General features: G+C 35.7%; 1 protein-coding gene and 1 pseudogene across 1 annotated transcript in view; one reads left to right on the top strand and one right to left on the bottom strand.

Annotated features, from left to right (window-relative positions):
* Nucleotides 1-22,151, bottom strand: part of FBXO33 (F-box protein 33) — a 32,403-nt gene that overhangs the window by 2,318 nt on the left and 7,934 nt on the right. Inside the window, exons 2-3 of the mRNA XM_024762071.1 lie at nucleotides 3,741-3,851; nucleotides 2,269-2,954 (exon numbers count right to left, since the gene is read on the bottom strand). Of these exons, the coding sequence (XP_024617839.1) occupies nucleotides 2,269-2,954; nucleotides 3,741-3,851 (797 nt within the window). The remainder of the gene's footprint in view (nucleotides 1-2,268; nucleotides 2,955-3,740; nucleotides 3,852-22,151) is intronic.
* Nucleotides 533-1,246, top strand: LOC112411148 (39S ribosomal protein L33, mitochondrial pseudogene; annotated as a pseudogene).

The raw sequence follows: 22,151 nt of genomic DNA, 5'->3' as shown, positions 1-22,151 counted from the left end.
TGTCTCCAAGAATATTACTGTGACTGGTGAACAGATAGTTGCTGTAATCGTTTTCTGATATCATTTCAGTTAGTCAAACTGAAGACATTTAAAGTTTAAAGTATCATTTTATAGCTTCTGACAGTGTTGTATCAAAAAAAAAGTTTTATTTCATATGTATGTATCTATTAACAATACATAGGGGACTTCCCTGGTGGCGTAGTGGTTGAGAATCCGCCTGCCAATGCTGGGGACATGGGTTGAAGCCCTGGTCCAGGAGGATCCCAAATGCCGCAGAGCAGCTAAGCCCGTGCGCCACAACTACTGAGCCCACGAGCCACAGCTACTGAGCTCGCGTGCCTAGAGTCCGTGCTCAGCAACAAGAGAAGCCAATGCAATGAGAAGACCGTGCACCGCAACAAAGAGTAGCCCCTGCTCGCTGCAACTAGAGAAAGCCCATGCACAGCAACGAAGACCCAATGCAGCCAAAAATAAATAAATAAAATATATAAAAATTAAAAAACAAAACAATGCATAGTAAACTGGTATTTTTCATTAGTAAAAGTCATCTCCTATGGTGCTTCACAGTCCAAAGTTATAAAGTGATACTTTAAAGATAAACTGTTAATTGTCAGTAGCCAATATGTAAAGTATAAAACAGATATGGGAATGATAGGTACTAACTTTAGAATAGTGGTTACCTCTGGAAAGGAATAAAGTTGAATAAATGGAGGAGCTTTAGCTGTAGCTACATTTTACTTCTTAATAAAAGAAAAAAGCTTTAGGAATTTGGACCTGTTACCGAGGCTGCTGTCGCCATGTTCCTGTCCGCGGTCACCTTTGTCAAGACCAAGTCAAAAACAATTCTGGTGAAAATGTTGAGCCAAGCTGGAAGAGGTTTTTCCTTCAACACTAAGAGAAGCCGACTGTGGGAGAAACTGACTGTCTTGCATTATGATCCACTAGTGAAAAAAAAAGTCCTCTTTGTGGAACAGAAAAAAATACACTCCCTCTAAACAATGGATTGAAAATGAATTTGCTTTATAAATGAGAAGACTGAGGGCGGGATCCTGATTCAGAAATTCTGCAGTGTGTAATGAAAGAAGAGGAAATGGCATGGAATCACTGCCTCCTGTGATTTGAAGGCCATTGTGAAGGAAAACAATGCAGTGAAAGAAAGTTCTTCATATTAGGACATATATCATTGTATCACATTTATTTATCTTTCTGGATATTTTTATAGCCCTTAATAAAAATATTAAAATAGCCTGTTAAAAAAAAAAAAGAAAAGAAAAAAGCTTTAGGGAATTCTCTGGTGGTGCAGTGGTTAGGACTTGGCACTTTCACTGCCAGAGTCCGGGTTCAATCCCTGGTTGGGGAACTAAGATCCCGCAAGTCTCGTGGCACAGCGCCACCCCCCCCAAAAAAAAAAGGTTTAAAAAGACTGGCTTAAATTAATTTTCAATAACCTGCCATTTCTTCATCCTATTAAAAAAATCCTTATTTATTTATTACCTTCAATACTGATCTATTCTTTGCTATTACCTCTGATGACTGGCCAAATTATAAAGCAAAACTTGAAAAGCAAAATATACTCCCGCTCAAATGCAGCTAAAAGATTAATTCAAAAATAATGAAACAGAGATAATAAAGTATGTTTAAGATGTTCATAGAGACTTCCTATTTTGTATTCTTTAAATGTCTTATAAGTTACAGAAAGGAAGTAATATGTTCTTCTAACTTGTAAGAAGAGGAATGCTCTCCAAATGAAAACAGTTCACAGCAAGATGACAGGCCCGCCAGTAAGAAAAGAACATATCCCAGCCAAGAGAACCATCATTTAAAAAATACTGTACAAATTAACATGTTGATACCTAGAATCTATAAGATTAGGCAGTGAGCATGAAAGAAATCATACTTTCTTCTTCCTTCTGTGTTATATTTTTAAGAGCTCTTATGATTAGAGAAAGAAATATATCTACTGCAGGTGGATATGTATGTATATTTTCTTAGATAATTTCAAATGCCATTTTTGTGAATACCATCAATCACATGGTAAAAGAAAAAAGTAACATGAGAGCTGGAACGAAACACTACACTTAGGGTAAAATATGACTTTCCACTTGTAAAAGTGGTATATCTTATACACGTTAAAAAGTATAAAAATCTGTATATCAACTTGTTAATAAGAGTTCTTGACAGTATAAATGCCAGTGCTATCTTTTTACTGGTATAAAATGTTTTAGGTGTAATATCAATAACAAATTATAGTGAACAAAAATCACCTACCATGAACTGCCAGAAGAGAGAGCTTTGTGCACCTCCATGCTAATAAAACCAACGGATCTTCGTTTCGGTTGTCACTAAGATCTGGAAAACCAGATGTGTCAATCACATCATTCATTAATATAAAATGAGTGAGGAACTTGTCATACTGCCTAGATATAAGATCAACAATAGCTCCTGAAACACAAGTGATGTAGCTGTCAAAATGAATCCTCTCTAGTGGTATACTGGGTTTCAGAATCTTTAACATATCTTCACTCTTGATATCAAAAGCCATTATATAGACTCGGAGGTTGGTGCTCTTTCTTGACAAGGCTTTCCAATGCTCATCATTTGGCATGTTGTCCAGAGACTTGTGCATCACGGAAACATTGTGGACCAGGAGAGAAAGTCGCTGCAAAGGCACATGGTTGTTATCGGTTAAGACTCTTGCCATCTCAGCTGTAAAGTCACAGAAATCCAGGGCAAGTGAGCGTAGATTCACGAATTGCTCCAGTTCTACTGCGGTGATAAGGGTGCTGTTACCAGGAATATTGTTGTCCAGTAAACTCAGGTGCTCCATGGTGTTGGCAATAGAGTTTGAGAGAGATGACAGTGATGTTGGGGTTACTATTTCCAGCATAAACCCACAAGACAGCCACTTCAGTTGCCTACTATTACTAAGTATTTCTTCAAACAGCTGCTGAATTCTGTAAGGAAAACACATGCCACACGATCCTGTTAAGACTTAGCTCTAATCTTTAACACTGACTTTTTTTTTAACACTGATTTTTGAAAATAGGGAATTAAATGGCATACAATGTTGAGATCCATTTGCTCTCATTAGTTAATTTCTGTTCAACCTACAAGTAATATTATCATTAAATTTCACATAAAAATATAATGGGGGGCTTCCCTGGTGGCGCAGTGGTTGCGAGTCCGCCTGCCGATGCAGGGGACACGGGTTCGTGCCCCGGTCCAGGAGGGTCCCATGTGCCGCGGAGCGGCTGGGCCCATGAGCCGTGGCGGCTGAGCCTGCGCGTCTGGAGCCTGTGCTCCGCGGTGGGAGAGGCCGCAGCGGCGGGAGGCCCGTGTACCGCAAAAAAAAAAAAAGTTATAAAATATAATGAATAAGAAGTATTAAACAAATAGATATATTAAACATATAGAAATATGTTCTTCAGGTAAAGGAGCATTTTACACCAGTACGTCAGAAAAGACTGATGATTTACAATTTATGTTATAGCAAAGACAAGTAGAGTAATAACAGTCTTAAATAGCAATAATTACCCAGTAAATTCTTTGACATGTCTGAAAGATTTATGACATGGAATGGCATGTATTGATCACTGTATTTCATAGTTAAGACATTTCCAGGGTAGATGTTCTTTTCAGAAACAAGTATCATTACTCTTCTAATTGTATCTTCTAATTTTTCAGAAAAAAACTGAAATTGTTATTAATATGAGTCCCTTTCCACTAACTATATAACTTACTGTTTAATTTTTTTGCCATCAGGGTCCACCTTGCTGAGGTATGTATTTGACAAACTTCCTTGCTGCTGTAGAATGCTTATATCTCCAAAAAGGCTAAACTTCTGGAGGTTCCTACAAGAGAAGTAATTTAAAGTAATTGTCTAAATAATTAACATAAAAATATAAATGTTAAAAATAAAAATATGCAGAAGGGATATTCTAGAGATGTTTCTATCTTATAACTTAGAATCCAATATTCTAGAGATGTTTCTATCTTATAATTTAGAATCCAATTAAGTACTTTCAGATTGCTTTTAACATACAATGAAAAGCAATGTGATACAAGAGAAATAGCATAAGCGTTAAAGAATGAGGCATAACAATTAGTTCAGAAACTCAATGTTTTAGTGACCAGGGAAAAGTCTTCTTAAAGTCTCTGGGACTCAATTCTTTATCAGTAATAATACTAGCTACCTTAAAGGTTTAGGGATGAATAAATAACAAAATGACACATGAAAGAACTATTTAAGATCTAAGTTTTATATATATGTTAACTGTAATATAAAATTTCCCCAAACCAGTTAACTTAGTGTGTTAAATGCTCAAGGGTGGGGCACTGCCCCGGAGATATCGTCTCAGTAAGAAATATTCTTTAACTAAAATCTAGAGAACCTTCCCCAGTTTTATGACCAAATGTACAGCTTATCAAAAAAAAATGTAAAAATCTTTCAATTTTAGTAACTTTAGCTACAAAACATATTTTTCTAACAGTAAAATTCTAAATAAAGTAGGAGAAAGTTGATTACAGGATAAAGATTAAAAATTCCTAAATGCTAATAATAATGGTTAAACAACAAAAATTCAATTGAGTAAATTTAAAGATCAACTTGGTTATTAAAAGATTCATGGGGCTTCCCTGGTGGCGCAGTGGTTGAGAGTTCGCCTGCCGATGCAGGCGACATGGGTTCGTGCCCCAGTCTGGGAAGATCCCACATGCCACAGAGCGGCTGGGCCCGTGAGCCATGGCCGCTGAGCCTGCGTGTCCGGAGCCTGTGCTCCGCAACGGGAGAGGCCACAACAGTAAGAGGCCCGTGTACCGCAAAAAAAAAAAAAAAAAAAAGATTCATGAATCGGGCAGCATCCTATGTAGCAAATAGAAAGGAGCTCTGCAGAGCTGTAGAAAAGGAAAGGCTTTTAAAGGTGGAAAGGGGGCAGAAAATGTAAATTATTAGCAAATAATGCACTGTTGCAGGCAATGGTCACCCTCCTAAAGGGAACTGAAGGGCCTATAGGGCAGATTACCTTACTAATGCTGACTAGGTTGACTGATTACATTCCTGGGGTAGACTGAAACTGCAATTGCCCTAGGTATTAAGTCTTAGTTTGGTGACACAGGGTTTAGCATAAGTGACTCCATTTTGGGTCTGCTGTTTCCTTTTTAACATAAGCACTAGAGATTACATCTGTAACACAGAAGTTTGGGATAACTTTAATAAGAAATGTATAATCACAAGAGTGACAAAAGAAGATTTAAGTAAACGAAAGATAACACTTCTTGATAGTATGTCACATTTTCCCAAATTAAGCCTTAGTTTCACTAAAAAACCTGATGATTCTAAAACTTAGCTTGAAGAATAATCATTAATTCATTTATTCATTCAACCAAATTTTCTCTGAGGGCCTACTAAATACCAGGCACTGTGTGCTCCATCAGAGACATGACAGGGATCAAGCGCTGTGAAGGACAAGCACATGGTGTCACATCTTAATGGGGGTATCTGACACTGTGTAAGTCAGAAAAGGCTTCCCTAAATAAACTGATGAAAAACGGCACCTGAAGGAAATGTGGGAGCTAACCAGGAGAAGGAGCATGAGGAGAGGCTGTTGTAGGGAAAAGGAAAAGCATATGCAGAGCCCCTGAAGTTGAAAGGAACAAAGTGAGCTTGAGACACTCAAGGAAAGGAATCTAGAATACAGAGAGTGTGAACATAAAGTGAAATGAGGTTGTAGAGGTAGACTGAGTTATATGCTAAATAAAAATTTCTGGTTTTTGCCTTCAAAATAATGAGATGCCCCCAAATGATTTTAAGCAGGAAATAATAATGATTAAATTTGTGTCTGGAAAATATTGCTGTAGCATTGGTATAGCCTGGCAGGAGGCAGAGTCTAAGTGGGGAGACTGGTTAAGAGAGTATTTTAGTAACAGAGATTAAAAAATGGTATCCTGAACTGGATTTTTAGTGGTAGAGGTGAAGGAAAAAAGACAGTCTCAAAACTATATTTAGTTACTAAAATGAACAGGAAAAGGTCCTGGATTAGCTATAAAGGGATGAGGGAGAGAGAAGTCAAGAATAACTCCTAAATTTTTGAGGTTGTGGAACTGCATAGCTGGTAGAGCTTTTCATTCAGACAAGGATTCATAGAAATGAATCAGAAATTAATTAGGGTTTTGGGGGGCTTACGGGGTGGAGGTGAGGTGGTAGAATAGTTAGATTATGAGCTCTATTTTGCACATGTTGAGCTTGAGTGCCTTTAAGATAGTCAAATTAAGATGTCAATTAGGCTATTCCAGTTCTAGAGCTGAGCAGTTATCTGGATGATAATTGAAGTCCTGGATGGGGGGAATGGGGCTTAGGAAAAGAGCAGAAATGAGAAGAAAAGCAGGCAAAAATTTAAGTTATGAGGAATTCCAATAATTAGAGAAGGATGAGGCTCAAAAGAAGGGGTCAGAAGTTGGAGAAAAGCCAGAAATACGGAAGTCACAGAAACCAAGGGATAAGTATTTTACAGAGAATAAAGTGATCAACATCAGAGTCATGAGGTCTCATAAGATGAGGACTAGACATGTATGTCCCTTTGGCTTAGAAACATGGTGATCAGAATGGAAGTTGTTTTGTACAGTGTGATGAGAAGAGGTCAGATTGGATGTTTAGAAATAGAGATAGTGGATACAAAAATATTTTTAAAAATATGCTATGAAAAGGAGTAACAGAAGGGACTAGAGAATACATAAAAGCCTCCAGATGAGAGGTAAAGGTAGAGGTAAAGGTATCTTGATTAGCAAGATAAGGAAGGATGAAGGACTTTCATACCAGATAGTGAAGCGTACTATGTGGCCAACAGTATCAAAATCAGTACTGGTATTAAGAGAAAAACAAGAAGACAAGTCAATGGAATAGAACAGATAGCTAAAAGTAGACCCTGTTACATGAAAGACTTTAATAAATGATAAAGAAGATATTACAAATCAATAGGGAAAGGCATATTTAATAAATGGCATTGGGATAAGTGATTAGCAGTTTTGGAGAAAAATCAAATTAGAGCCAATTCTGACTCAATAGACCAAAATAATTTGCAGAGATATTATTACATACTAAAAAGTCAAGGTAAAACCGTACATGAAAAGTACATGAAAATGTAATGAATTTTAATCTAATTTCTGAGATAAGGCTTTCTAAGCCTAGAAATAACAGAATAAATCAGAAAGGAAGAGGTAAAATTTTGACTATATATAAATAAAAACCTTGATATTTAATAGTATACTAAAAATGGCAAACCAACATAATGAGAAAAAAATTTGTAACAAATGCTACAGTCATTATTTAAGATATAAGAGGACTCCACATAAATCAAGAACAAAAGCATTAAGAATCATACTGGTAAATGGGAAAAGGTTATAAAATAACCAATGTAGAACATGTCAAGGAATATATTAGGATTGCTAATGGAAAAAATCTAATATTTTCTTGACTTAAAAAAAATTTAATCACTCTAAAATACTTAATGAACTTTCCATGTGATTACCAAAGAAACTGTATTCTTAAAAACATTTCAAAGGAAGACACCTACTTAAATCTTTTTTCCCATTTAAAAAAAGGTTATAAAACTGTTCCTGAGAGCATGGCTACCATATCAGACTCCAAAGTACACTGCTATATATATAATTATGACTGCTTTTAAAGTATTTTCCCTTTTACCCTTTCTTTATTCTGAAGTTGCCACCACATCCATGAATTATAAAGAGGTTGATCTGCTTCTCAGAGCAGATGTTGATAACCTCTTCTAGAAAGGAAAATTTAAGACCTTGTATCTAAAAGAATATTTATTTTCAGAGAACAAGTTTTTATATAAAGTAGAAAATAAAGATATCACATTCGATTTCTAATAATATTCAGAGAGCCCTAAACAAGTCACACAATCTTAGTATTTTTCTCCTTCCAACCCAGTTTCCATTAATTATCACTGTATAACCATAACACTGTCCTTTGTGGTATTAAAACACATGTGTGAGAAGCTTTTCTTCCACAAAGGATTAAACAGCTACAAGAACTGCCTTCCCACTGTAAACAACAAGAAAAGTGGACAAAATATGTGAGACAACAGTTTTCACACACTGGACGATAAACAATATAGGACTGTGATCACTGAAGGATGGAATAAAATGAGATGAGCACTATGACTGCTTCAGATAATGGCCTGGAAAGGGTTTCCAAGCTGCTGTGGCTCTGTCATATATGGCCTTTATTGTGTTGAGGTATGTTCCCTCTATGCCCACTTTCTGGAGAGCTTTTTTTTTTTCCATAAATGAATGTTGAATTTTATCAAAACTTTTTCCTGCATCTATTGAGATGATCATATGGTTTTTATTCTTCAATTTGTTAATGTGTATGACACCGATTGATTTGTGGATATTGAAAAATCCTTGCATCCCTGGGACAAATCCCACTTGATCATGGTGTATGATACTTTTTGTTGAGAATTGGTGTATGATACTTTTTGTTGAGTGTTTTGTTGAGGATTTTTGCATCTATGCTCATCAGTGATATTGACCTGTAGTTCTCTTTTCTTGTCTGATACCTCTGTCTGATTTTGGTATTATGGTGATGGTGGCCTCATAGAATGAGTTTGGAAGAGTTCCTTCCTCTGCAATTTTTTGTAATAATTTCAGAGGATCGGTGTTAACTCTTCTCTAAATGTTTGGTAGAATGCACTTTTGAGGCCATCTGGTCCTGGACTTTTGTTTGTTGAGGGTCTTTAAATTACTGAATCAGTTTCAATACTGGTAACTGGTCTGTTCATATTTTCTATTTCTTCCTGGTTCAGTCAGGAGATTGTACCTTTCTAATAATTAATGAATTCAGTAAAGTTGTACAATACAAAATTAATATACAGAAATCTGATGCATTTCTATACACTAAAAATGAAATAGCAGAAAGAGAAATTAAGGAAACAATCCCATTTACCATCACACACACAAAAAAACAACTTAGGAATAAACCTACCTAAGGAGTCAAAAGGCCTGTACTCTGAAAACTATAAGGAGCTGTTGAAAGAAACTGAAGATGATACAAACAGATGGAAAGATATACTGTGGCCCTGGATTGGAAGAATTAACATGGCTAAAATGATCATACTACCCAAGGCAATCTATAGATTCAATGCAATCCGTGTGAAACAACTCATGGCATTTTTCACAGAACGAGAACAAAAAATTTTAAAATTTCTATGGAAACACAAAAGACCCTGAATAGCCAAAGCAATCTTGAGGAAGAAGAACAGGGCTGGAGGAATCAGGCTCCCTGACTTCAGACTATACTACAAAGTTACAGTAAACAAAACAGTATGGTACTGGCACAAAAACAGAAATATAGATCAATGGAACATGACAGTCCAGAGATAAACCCACACCCCTATGGTCACCTAATTGATGACAAAGGAGGCAAGAATATACAATGGAGAAAAGTCTTTTCAGTAAGTGGTGCTGGGAAAAATGGACAGCTACATGTAAAAGAATGAAATTAGATCATTCTCTAATACCTTATACAAAAATAAACTCAAAATGGATTAAAGACCTACATGTAAGACTGGATACTATAAAACTCTTAGAGGAGAACATAGGCAGAACACTCTTTGACATAAATTGCAGCAATATTTTTTGGATCCATCTCCTAGAATAATGGAAATAAAAACAAAAATAAACAAATGGGACCTAATTAAACTCAAAAGCTTTTGCACAGCAAAGGAAACTATAAATAAAATGAAAAGACAACCCACGGAATGGGAGAAAATTTTTGCAAATAATGCGACCCATGAGGGTTTAATTTCCAAAATATGCAAACAGCTCATACAGTTCAATATCAAAAAGGCAACAATCCAATCAAAAAATGGGCAGAAGACCTAAATAGACATTTCTCCAAAGAAGACATACAGATGGCTAAGGGGCACATGAAAAGATGCTCAACATCGCTAATTATTAGAGAAATGCAAATCAAAACTACAATGAGGTACCACCTCACACGAGCCAGAATGGCCATCATTAAAAAATCTACAAATAATAAAAGCTGGAGAGGGTGTCAAGAAAAAGGAACCCTCCTACACTGTTGGTGGGAATGTAAATAGGTACAACCACTATGGAGAACAGTATGGAGATTACTTTAAAAAACTAAAAATAGAGCTACCATATGATCCAGCAATCCCACTCCTGGGCATATATCCAGAGAAAAACCTTACTTCGAAAAGATACATGCACCCCAAGTGTTCACTGCAGCACTATTTACAATAGTCAAGACATGGGAGAAATCTAAATGTCCATTGACAGATAAATAGATAAAGAAAATGTAGTACATATATAAAATGGAGTATTACTCAGGCATAAAAAAGAATGAAATAATGCCATTTGCAGCAACATGGATGGACCTAAAGATTATTATACGAAATGAAGTATGATGATATCACTCATATATGGAATCCAATTAAAAAATGATACAAAAGAACTTATTTACAGAACAGAAAAAGGCTCAGATTTGAAACCAAACTTATGGTTACCAAAGGGGAAACATCGGGTGGAAGGATAAATTAGGGGCTTGGGATTAACATACACAATTATATACAAAATAGATAACCAATAAAGACCTATTGTATAGTATAGGAGACTCTACTCAATATCCTGTAATAACCTATATAAGAATCTGAAATGAATATATGTATATATGTAGCTGAATCACTTTGCTGTACACCTGAAATTAACAGAACATTGTAAATCAACTACACTGTGATAAAAATTTTTAAGAAATATAAAAAATACCCCCCCAATATTACATAAATAAATACATCCAAATGATACAAAAACAAGGATTTATAGGCTCTTAAGCTGAAGTCCATCCTAGAAACTGTTGACAAAACATTGTGTTTATGTGCACTTTCTGGAGAAGGATCACTAGCTTTCATCAGCTCCTCAAAGATTAACCAAAAAAGATCAGGAACCATTGACCTAGGCCTAGAGTCCTATGGGGATGTTAAAAAACACAACAGTAAAACAACAAAAACTCTAGACTTACATACATGACCCGTCCACACTTAAAATGTAATACTAACCACATTTACGAATGTATACCCCTTCTCACAACTGCCAAGTTCTAAGAGCTACTTCTCTCTGTAAGTTAAGAAAGAACAAGCAGCCATCGGCTAATGACAGAGATTACTATAAAGATTAACACAAAAGTAGTAAAAGGAGAAGCAAAATTTAAGTACATTTATGTTAGGACCAATACCTAATTTATTTTGGGCCTAGAGTGTTGAGTGTTTGTCAATTTTGTTGGCAAACCTTCAAATTCTAAGAAAAAGACTTTTTTTTTTTTATCAGAAATGCTACTTTTTAATCAACCTAAGTCAAAGCTGTCAAAAACCAAAACCGAAACCAAAACCAAAACAAAAACCCATAAATTACATGGAGTTTCCCCGTTTCTGGTGAAAGTTAAAATGCTTTACTTTGGAAATTCTTAAAGAACTTTGTCATATATATAGTGTTTAATCATCCTCAAAAAATTCTAGCCCAACCTTTTCTTTAGAAAAGTGCTAGACTGTCTGCTCAGTTAACCTCTCAAAGAAAATAAGGTCTCTTAGTTACTTCCCTGCTGGCGCAGTGGTTAAGAGTCTGCCTGCCAATGCAGGGGAAAACGGGTTCACAGCCCTGGTCCAGAAAGATCCCACACGCTGCGGAGCAACTAAGCCTGTGCGCCACAACCACTGAGCCTGCACTCTAGAGGCTGCGAGCCACAACTAGTGAGCCCGCATGCCACAACTACTGAAGCCCACGCGCCTAGAGCCTGTGCTCTGCAACAAGAAGCCACTGCAATGAGAAGCCCACGTACCGCAACAAAGAGTAGCCCCTGCTCACCACAACTAGAGAAAGCTGATGAGCAGCAACAAAGACCAAATAAATAAATAAAAAGGCCTCAAATTTGGCACTTTTTTTTTGGTACTGTTCATACTAGCTCCCAGGGTGATTTCAATTTAGGATTCTCTAAGGATAATTTATATTTCTAGGCTGTATTTTCCTGTAAAACCTACATAAATACCAAGTAAAACTCTAAGCAAATTTCATTTACTTTGTTGGATTCTTTCACAGATAACCTGGTATAAGATAAATATAATAATGGAAGCCTTAATTGTTTCCTATTTTCTTTTCTTTATTTTTTAAGATTTTTTTTGAAGTGGACCATTTTAAAAGTCTTTATTGAATTTGTTACAATATTGCTTCTGTTTTATGTTTTGGTTTTTTGGCTGTGAGGCATGTGGGATCTTAGCTCCCCGACCAGGGATTGAACCCTCACCCCCTGAATTGGAAGGTGAAGTCCTAACCACTGGACCGCCAGGGAAGTCCCCCTATTTTCTTTTTAATGCAGAATCTTCTTGCTTCTGAGTCAGAAGCCTTTCGCATATGAAAATAATTATAAATGCAAAGGAGTACTGCTGAAATAGAGGGTAATTTGTTTCAGATTCAAGTGGGGAAGTGGGTGAAAAGCATATGGAATTTATAAATTTCTTTTGTCTATTAAGAACGCAGGCTAGTTAAATCCTGGTATTTTAAAATCCTGTAGTTTCTTCAGATAAAACCAAGATAATTCTCATGTCATGGACTAATACACAAAGTTGACTGCGATATAAACAATATCAAGGCTAATCATGCTTTGGTATACTAAGTTTAATTCTCTGAAAACAAACTATCAGAAGATGCTTTATTGGTCTAATCATCTTTTAGAGAAGAATTTTAAACATACATACACATCTTTTTTTATTTTTAAAGTAATTTTAGATTCATGGCAAAATTGATCAGAAAGTACAGATGTCTCACGTTTATACCCCCTACTTCCATACACACATAACCTCCCATCATCAACATCCCCCACCAAAGTGGTATATTTGTTACAACTGATGAATTTACATTTAAACATCAATATTATCCAAAGCCCATAGGTCACATTACAGTTCACTCTCCATGCTGTACCTTCTATGAGTTTGGACAAATGCAAAATGACATGTATACATCACTACAGTATCATTCAGAAAAGCTTCACCACCCTAAAGAATTGTCTGTGCTCCACCTAGTCCTCCCTCTATTCCCTCTAGCCCTTGGCAACTACTGATATTTTTACTGTCTCCATAGTTTTGTCTTTGCCAGAATGTTATATAGTTGGAACCATTCAGTATATATCCTTTTTAGACTGGCTTCTTTCACTTGCCAATATGCATTTAAGTTTCCTCCATGTCTTTTCACAGCTTGATAGGTCATTTTTTTTTTCTAGTGCTGAATATTATTTCATTGTCTGGACATACCAGATTATTTATCCATTCACCTACTTAAGGGCATCTTGGATGTTTCCAAGTTTTGGCAATTAGAAACAAAGCTGCTATAAACACCTGTGTGCTGGGTTTTGTGTGGACAAAAAAGTTTTTAACTCCTTTGGGTAGGAGCATGATATTTGGATCATATGGTAGGAGGAGAATTAGTGGTGTAAGAAACTGCCAAACTGTCTTTCAAAGTGGCTGTACCATTTTGTATTCCCACAAACAGTGAATGAGAGTTCCTGTTGCTCCACATCCTCATCAGCATTTGGTGTTGTCAGTGTTCTGGATTTTGGTCATTCTAATAAGTGTGTAGTGGCGTCTCGTTTTAATTTGACATATGATGTGGAGCACCTTTTCACATGCTTATTTGCCAATTATATATCTTCTTTGATGAGATGTCTATTAAGGTCTTTGGCCCACTTTTTAATAGGGTTGTTTGCTTTATTATTATTGAACTTTAGGAGCTGTTTGTATATTTTGGACAATAGGCCTTTAACAGATGTCTTTTATGACTATTTTCTCCCAGTCTGTGGGTTTTCATTCCATTGACAGTGTCTTTCACAGACTGAAATTTTTAATTTTAATGAAGTCCAGCTTATCAATTCTTCTTTTCATGGATCATCCCTTTGATATTGTATCAAAAAAGTTATCACCAAACCCTAGATCATCTAAGTTTTCTCCTGTTATCTTCTAGGAGTTGTTTTGTGTTTTACACTTAGGTCTGTGATCCTAAGTTGAGCTAATTATCGTGAAACGTATAAAGTCTGTGTCTTGATTCTCTTTTATCCCCCCAATGTGGATGTCCAGTTGTTCCAACACTATTTGTTGAAAAGACTATATTTCTCTATTATATTGCCTTTGCTCCTTTGTCAAAGATGAGTTGACTTTATGTGTGTCTATTTCTGGGCTTTCTATTCTGTTCTACCTATTTATCTAGACTTTCATCAATTCCACAGTCTTGATTAGTATAGTTTACAGTAAGTCTTCAAGTCAGGTAGTCTCAGTCCTCTGACTTTGTTCTTCTTCTTCAATATTGTCTTGGCTATTCTAGATCTTTTGCTTCTTCTTATAAACTTTAAAATAAGTTGTCATATATACACACATATGTATGTATACAACATATATACGACCCTTAAAATTTTTTTCTTTACCATGTTACCCAGGAATGAAATTGCTGGATCATATCATAGTTCTATTTTTAATTTTTTGAGGAACCTCCATACTGTTTTCCATAGTGGCCCCATCAATTTACAATCCCACCAACAGTGCATGGAGGGTTCCCTTTTCTCCATATCCTTGCCAATACTTGTTATTGTTGCCTTTTTGATAAGAGCCATTTTGACAAGTGTGAGGTGATATCTCATTGTGGTTTTGATTTGCATTTACCAGATGATTAGTGACACTGAACATTTTTCATGTACCTGTTGGTCATCTGTACGTCTTCTTTGGAAAAATGTCTGTTCTGCTCCTCTGCCCATTTTATAATTGGGTTTTTTGTTTTTCTGATGTTGAGTTTTATGAATTCTTTGTATATTTTGGATATAAACCCCATATGGGATATCTCATTTGTGAATATCTTCTCCTATTTAGTTGGCAGCCTTTTTGTTTTGTTGATAGTTTCCTACACTGTGCAAAAGCTTTTTAGTTTGATGTAGTCCCATTTGTTTATTTCTGCTTTTGTTTCCCTTGCCTGAGGAAACATGCAAAAAAATATTGCTAAGATTGATATCAAAGAGCATACTGCCTATGTTTTCTTCTAGACTTTTTATGGTTTCAGGTCTTACAGTTAAGTCTTTAATCCATTTTCAGTTTACTTTCGTATATGGTGTGAAAAAATAGTTCAGTTTGATTCTTTTGCATGTTGCTGTCCAGTTTTCCCAACACTGAAAAGGCTGCCTTTATACATCTTCCCATTGTATATTCTTAGCTTCTTTGTTGTGGGTTAGTTGATCATATAAGTGTGGGCTCATTTCTGAGCTTTCTGTTTTGTTCCATTGATCTATATGTCTGTTTTTGTGCCAGTACCATACTGTTTTGAGTACTGTAGCTTTGTAGTATAGTTTGAAATCAAAGAGTGTGATACTTCCAGCTTTGTTCTTCTTTCTCAAGAATGCCTTGGCTATTCGGTGTCTTTTGTGTTTCCATACAAATTTTAGAACTATTTATTCTAGTTCTGTGAAAAATGTAATTGGTATTTTGATAATGATTGCACTGAATCTGTAAATTGCTTTGGGTAGCATGGTAACAATACTGATTCTTCCAATCTATAAGCATGGTATATTTTTCTCTTTGTGTCATTTTTCAATGTTTTTCATCAATGTCTTATAGTTTTTGGAATACACGTCTTTCACCTGCTTAGTTAGATTTATTCCCAGTTATTTCATTTTTTCTGATGTGATGGTAAATGGGATTGTTCTCTTAATTTCACTTTCTGATAGTTCATTGTTGGTATATAAAAAAGTAACATATTTCTACACATCAATTTTGTATCCTGCAACTTTACTGAATTCATTGATGAGTTCTAATAGGTTTTGGTGGTGTCTTTAGGATTTTCTATATATAGTATCATGTCATCTGCAAACAGTGCCAGTTTTACTTCTTCTTTTCCATCTTGGATTCCTTTCATTTCTTTTTCTTGTCTGACTGCTGTGGCTAGGACTTTGAATATTATGCTGAATAAAAGTGGTGAAAGTGGGCATCCTTGTCTTATTCCTGATCTTAGAGGAAATGCTTTCAGCTTTTCACTGTCTGATGATAAGCTGTGGGCTTGTCATATATGGCCTTTACTTTGTTCCTTCTATACCCACTTTGTGGAGAGTTTTTTACCATAAGTGGATATTAAATTTTGTCAAAAGCATTTTCTGCATCTATTGAGACGATCACACGATTTTTATTCTTCAATTTGTTAATGCGTTGTATCACATTGATTGATATATGGATAATGAACCATTCTTGCATCCCTAGGATAAATCCCACTTGATCATGGTGTATGATCCTTTTAATGTATTGCTGAATTCAGTTTTCTAATATTTTGTTGTGGACTTTTGCATCTATGTTGATCAGTGATCAACACAGAAATTTGAAAATTACTGTTGCCTGTAATTTTCTTTTCTTGTGGTGTCATTTTCTGGTTTTGGTATCAGGGTGGTGTCTTTTTCTGACTTTGGTATCAGGATGCTGCTGCCCTCATAGAATGGGTTTGGAAGTGTTCCTTCCTCTGCAACTTTTTGGAACAGTTTGAGAGCACAGGTGTTAACTCTTTTCTAAACATTTGGTAGAATTCACCTGTGAAGTCATCTGGTCCTGGACTTTTGTTTATTGGCTGTTTTTTAAAAAAATGAAATTCAGTTTCACTACTAGTCATTGGTCTGTTCATATTTTCTATTTCTTCCTGGTTCAGTTTTGGGAGAGTGCACATATATAGGAATTTGTCCTTTTCTTCTAGCTTGTCCACTTTGTTGGTGTATAGTTGTTTGTAGTAATCTCTTAGGATCCTTGTATTTCTGTAGTGTTTGGTTGTAACTTCTTTTTCATTTCTGATTTTATTGATTTGGGCCCTCTCTCTTTTTTCTTGCTGAGTCTGGCTAAAGGTTTATCAATTTTATTTATCTTTTCAAAGAACCAGCTCTTAGTTTCATTGATCTTTTATATTGTTTTTTTAGTCTCTATTTCATTTATTTCTGCTCTGACCTTTATTATTTATTTCCTTTTACTAACTTTAGGTTTTGTTTTCTTCTTTTTCTAGTTTCTTTGGGTGTAAGTTTAGGTTGTTTGAGATTTTTCTTGATGAGTCTGGCTAAAGGTTTATTCAAAACCACATATATATTATTATTCCAATTTTGTAAAAGGGTGTTTCACATTTTACTAGAATTACCTCTGGTGAATTTTTACTTTAGATTAGCTTTACATAGCTTTCACCTTCATAAAAGCTTAATTCACATCAAAATCTTAAAAAAAAAATTAACGCCCTGCATGTTAGTAAAATTTAACAAGTTAATATAAGGAGACTGTCTGGAAGATCTCTGTTTTAGTTCCAGGTATACAATACTGAGTTCTTTCCTGCACAATGTCCACAACATGCCTTTGCTCAAAAGGCAGGTAACAAAAACATACTGGGAAAACAGTTCAGTTGGTTAGAAATATTTTCTTTCATCTTAATTCTTCAAATCAACTTAGCTCTGTTCCTATGGTAATATTAATAGGATACAACCTACTTAATAGTCCCTTTGCAAATCCTAAGATGTGCTGTGAAAGAGCACAAAATCATAAAGTGTTTGATAATCAATCTTTCTAATACTATTGCAAAAAGAGAATGAATTTCTTCAACCTAATTGCATTCTTCTTTAATCCTATTTTTAAAAGTCATCAGTTTCAGATTCAGAGTGAAGTCAGATTGTTAAGTACTTACAATTTAGAAACTTAGTCTACAGACTGCTCTCCTACTCTTTGCTCATTCAGTTGTCAAAATATGCATTGTGTGCCAATTCTATGAAAAGTTATTGTGATTAAATTACAAATGTCTATGAGTTTAGACTCTTGGAGTGGAAATAAAGGTTTTAAAAAGACTAAAAAAAAATCAGGTGAGACTAAAGAATTATCGACAACTTTGTTAAGTGTATTAATGCCACTGTGGTTATATATAAAAATGTCCATAATTTTCAGAATTTTGTATTGAAGTGTGCAGTATAAAATGACATCTATATCTTGGATTTCCTTTCAAATACTTCAGTACAGATAAAAGAAAGCAAACGTGGCAAAAATCTTTAAATACTGAATCTGGATGATAGGTTCTTTGTCTAGTTTTTGCATGTGTTCAAAAATTTCACTAAAAAATTAGAAAAAAAAGGCAGTCATTTCTCTAATTGTGTAAATGGCAAGCTCACTTAACTACTCTGTGTCTCAGTTTCACCATCCTTAAAATAGAGATAATACTGCTGCCTACCTCATATGGTTGGTTTTTCAGTACTGCTGTTTCTCTGGGAGAACTAGTTTAGGATTTTAAGGACCATCAAGAACACATCCACTCAGCTCTCTGCAGTGCTGGCAATATGACTGGACCTTATCCTGCCCCACGAACATGGTGGTGACTCTACTAGGACTTTGTTACGGAGAAGGTGTGTGGCTTGAGAAGGTGAATCTAAGATACATAAGATCAAAGTCTCTTGCCTCAGGTGAAGCCTTTCTTCTTTGCCTTGAACCAAAGTTGCTTTTTTGAGGTTTCTAAGAATGAGATTCTTTTTGGAAGTTACCAGCAACATCTGAGTAACAAACCAGGTTAAAAGGTAGCTCAAGTGTGGCCCCTGTTTCCTGCTTTTTCCTTGTCCACTTAAGAGATGTAATAGAAGAGTACACATGATGAGTTTCTCGATAGAAAAACAGATTTACCTGACGAAGCATTAACAGTGATAAGACCAGTGATTTGGGACAAAGGAAGGGAAGAAGCCTTGTGCAGAGTACCACTTACTTATTCTTTTCCACTTAGTCCTACCATCTTGAACCCACAGCCCATATGTGGGCCAGACTTAGGCAAATTCCAAGGAGTAATGGGTTCACATGAAGCAGGAAAGTGAGGGAGGAGAAGAGGAGAAAAAAAAAAAAAATCCAAATGACTGCAGTAAGGAAGGCCAAGAAGTTTCTGAGGAAATTCGACAAACGGATTCTAATTTACGTAGGCCTATATGAACTGGGCCCTGCTTGAAAGTATTTGGTGGTAAAGGAGCTAAATATCAAAGATAAGCCATGCTTTCAGAAAATAAACTGTGTCCAAAGCCTAGGTATTTCCTTTTTTTCTTTTCTTCTTCTTTTTTTTTTAGACACAAAAGGAAAACAAAATGAATAAAAACAGCCAAAGGAAATATCTTTATAGATATATTTAGGGAGTAGCAATTAAAAGAGCACTGTAATGTTAGCTGAACAATTGTATCTAATTTTTCATACTTACATTCTACTTCTAGAAGGCCTCCAGATAAAAATAAATAATCAGACTACTTATCACTTCCACTGCTCCCACCCTGGTCCATGCCACCATCATGTCTTGTCTGGGTTACTGCAATAGCCTCATAACCAGCTCACTGCTTCTACCCTTGTCCTGCTACAAACTATTCCCAAAACAGCAGCTAGAATATTCCTTTTGAACTATTAGGTCATGTCACTCCTTGTCACAAAACCCTTTCATGGCTCCTCATGTCAGTTAGAGTCAAAGTCTTTATAAAAGCCCAATAAAGGCCTACTGATTTCCATATCACCTCTCCCTCTTACTTGGCTGATCTTTTCTACATCTCATTGGTTCTATGCTGTTTTACTTAACCATGCCAGTCATAGTTCCACTGCAGAGCCACTCCTCCACTTACTGCTACTTCTCCCAGGAATCACTTTCCAGAGAGAGACACACACATGGCTTAGTCCCTCCCTTCCTTCAAATACTACTTCAGCAGTTAAGACCTTCCTTAAATTCCCCATTTTACACAGCAACCCTCCTTCCCACCTCCACCATTCCCATCTCCCTTCACTGGTTCATTTTGTGTCATAGCATGTATTACCAACTGTAATACTATATATTTTATTTGTCTTGTTTTCCCACTAGAATAAGCTGTATGATGGCACAGCTTTTTAATTAATGCTGTATCCCCAGTCACTAGAACAAGGCCTGGCATTCAACAAATATGTTGAATAGTTTATTTACCTTAATTCATGACAAAAACTAGGGGCTTTTTATCTATACCTCACACATCATGGATTTATAGTGTAGATCAGTTTTCAGGTACATTATATACTAGGAATACCTCTAAAATAACATATTTGCTCAGAAAAGTGAAAATTCTCTTCTCAAGACCTGTGATTTGCACTTATCTTTTCAACCATAGTTTTTATACACATAGTATATTAATATACATACTTAAGTTGTACGAAAAACATACAACTTAAAAAACTGGACAACCTAGAAGAAATGGGTAAGTTTCTAGAAACACAGAGCCCGCCAAAATTGAGCCAAGAAGAAACATAATTTGAACAGACTGGTCACTAAAAGTGAACACAGAACCTGTAATAAAAAAAAAAACTCCCTGCAAACAAAAGTCCAGGACCAGACAGCTTCACTGGAGAATTCTACCAAACATACAAATAAGAACTTATACCTGTCCTTCTCAAACTATTTCACAAGGTTGAGGAGGAGGGAACACTCCCAAGTTCATTCTATGAAGCCACCATCATCACCCTGATACCAAAACCAAACAAAGACACTACTAAAAAAGATTACAGGCCAGTATCTTTGATGAATATAGATGCAAAAATTCTCAAAAAAAAATTAGCAAACCAAATCCAACAACACATAAAAAGGATCATACACCATGATCAAGTTGGATTCATTCCAGGGTCACAAGGATGGTTCAATGTATACACATCTGTCAACGTGATACACCGCATTAGCAAAAGGAAAGACAAAAACTACATGATCATCTCAATAGATGCAGAAAAAGCATTTGACAAAATTCAACACACATTCATGATAAAAACTCTCACCAAAATGGGTATACAGGGAACTTATCTCAACATAAAAATGCCATTTACAACAAACCCACAGCCAACATAATACTCGACAGTGAAAAGCTGAAAGCCTTTCCACTAAATTCAAGAATAAGACAAGGATGCCCACTCTCACCATTTCTATTTAATGTTGTACTAGAAGTCTTAGTGACAGAAGTCAGACAGGAAAAAGAAACAAAAGGTATCCAAACTGGAAGAGAAGAGGTAAAACTGTCACTATTTGCAGGTGATAAGATACTCTACATAGAGAACCCTAAAGTCTCCATACAAGAACTATTAGAATAAGTGAATTCATCAAGGTAGCAGGATACAAGATTAATTTACAGAAATCTGTTGCATTCCTTTATACAATGAAATATCAGAAAGAGAAAGTAAAAAAAATCCCATTTAAAATTGTGACCAAAAAAAAATCTAGGAATAAGCCTAATCAAGGAGGTGAAAGACTTATACACTGAAAACTACAAAACACTGATAAAGGAAACTGAAGTTGCTTAAAAGAAATGGAAAGGTATCTCATGCTCTTGGGTTGGAAGACTTAATATTGTTAAAATGGCCACACTATCCAAAGCAATCTACAGATTTAATGTGATTCCTATCAAAATACCCATGACATTTTTCACAGAACTAGAACAAATAATCCTAAAATTTTTATGGAACTACAGAAGACCCAGAATTGCCAAAGCAATCCTGAGGAAACAGAACAAAGCTGGAGGGATAACCCTTCCAGACTTCAGACAATACCACAAAGCTACAGTAATCAAAACACAATGGTAGTGACATGAAAACAGACATATAGATCAATGGAACAGAATAGAGAGCCCAGAAATAAACCCACGCACCTATGGTCAATTAATCTACGACAAAGAAGGCAAGAATATACAGTGGAGAAAAGATAGACTCTCCAACAAGTGGTGTTGGGAAAGCTGGACAGCTACATGTAAATCAGTGAAGTTAGAAAACTCCCTCACACCATACACAAAAATAAACTCAAAATGGTTTAAAGACATAAGTATAAGACATGACACCATATAACTCTTAGAATCTGAGAACACAGGCAAAATATTCTCGGACATAAACTGTGGCAAAATATTCTCGGACATAAACTGTAGCAATATTTTCTCAGATCAGTCTCCCAAGGCAAAGAAATAAAAGCGAAAATAAACAAATGGGACCTAATCAAACTTAAAAGCGTTTGCACAGCAAAGGAAACCATAAACAAAACCAAAAGACAACCTGTGGAATGGGAGAAAATATTTGTAAACG

The sequence above is a fragment of the Neophocaena asiaeorientalis genome, unplaced genomic scaffold (genome assembly GCF_003031525.2).
Source record: "Neophocaena asiaeorientalis asiaeorientalis breed wild unplaced genomic scaffold, Neophocaena_asiaeorientalis_V1.1 scaffold190, whole genome shotgun sequence".
NCBI classification, from domain to species: Eukaryota; Metazoa; Chordata; class Mammalia; order Artiodactyla; family Phocoenidae; genus Neophocaena; species Neophocaena asiaeorientalis.
Note: the sequence above shows the minus strand (reverse complement) of the source record. Positions and strands in the feature narration are given on the sequence as shown.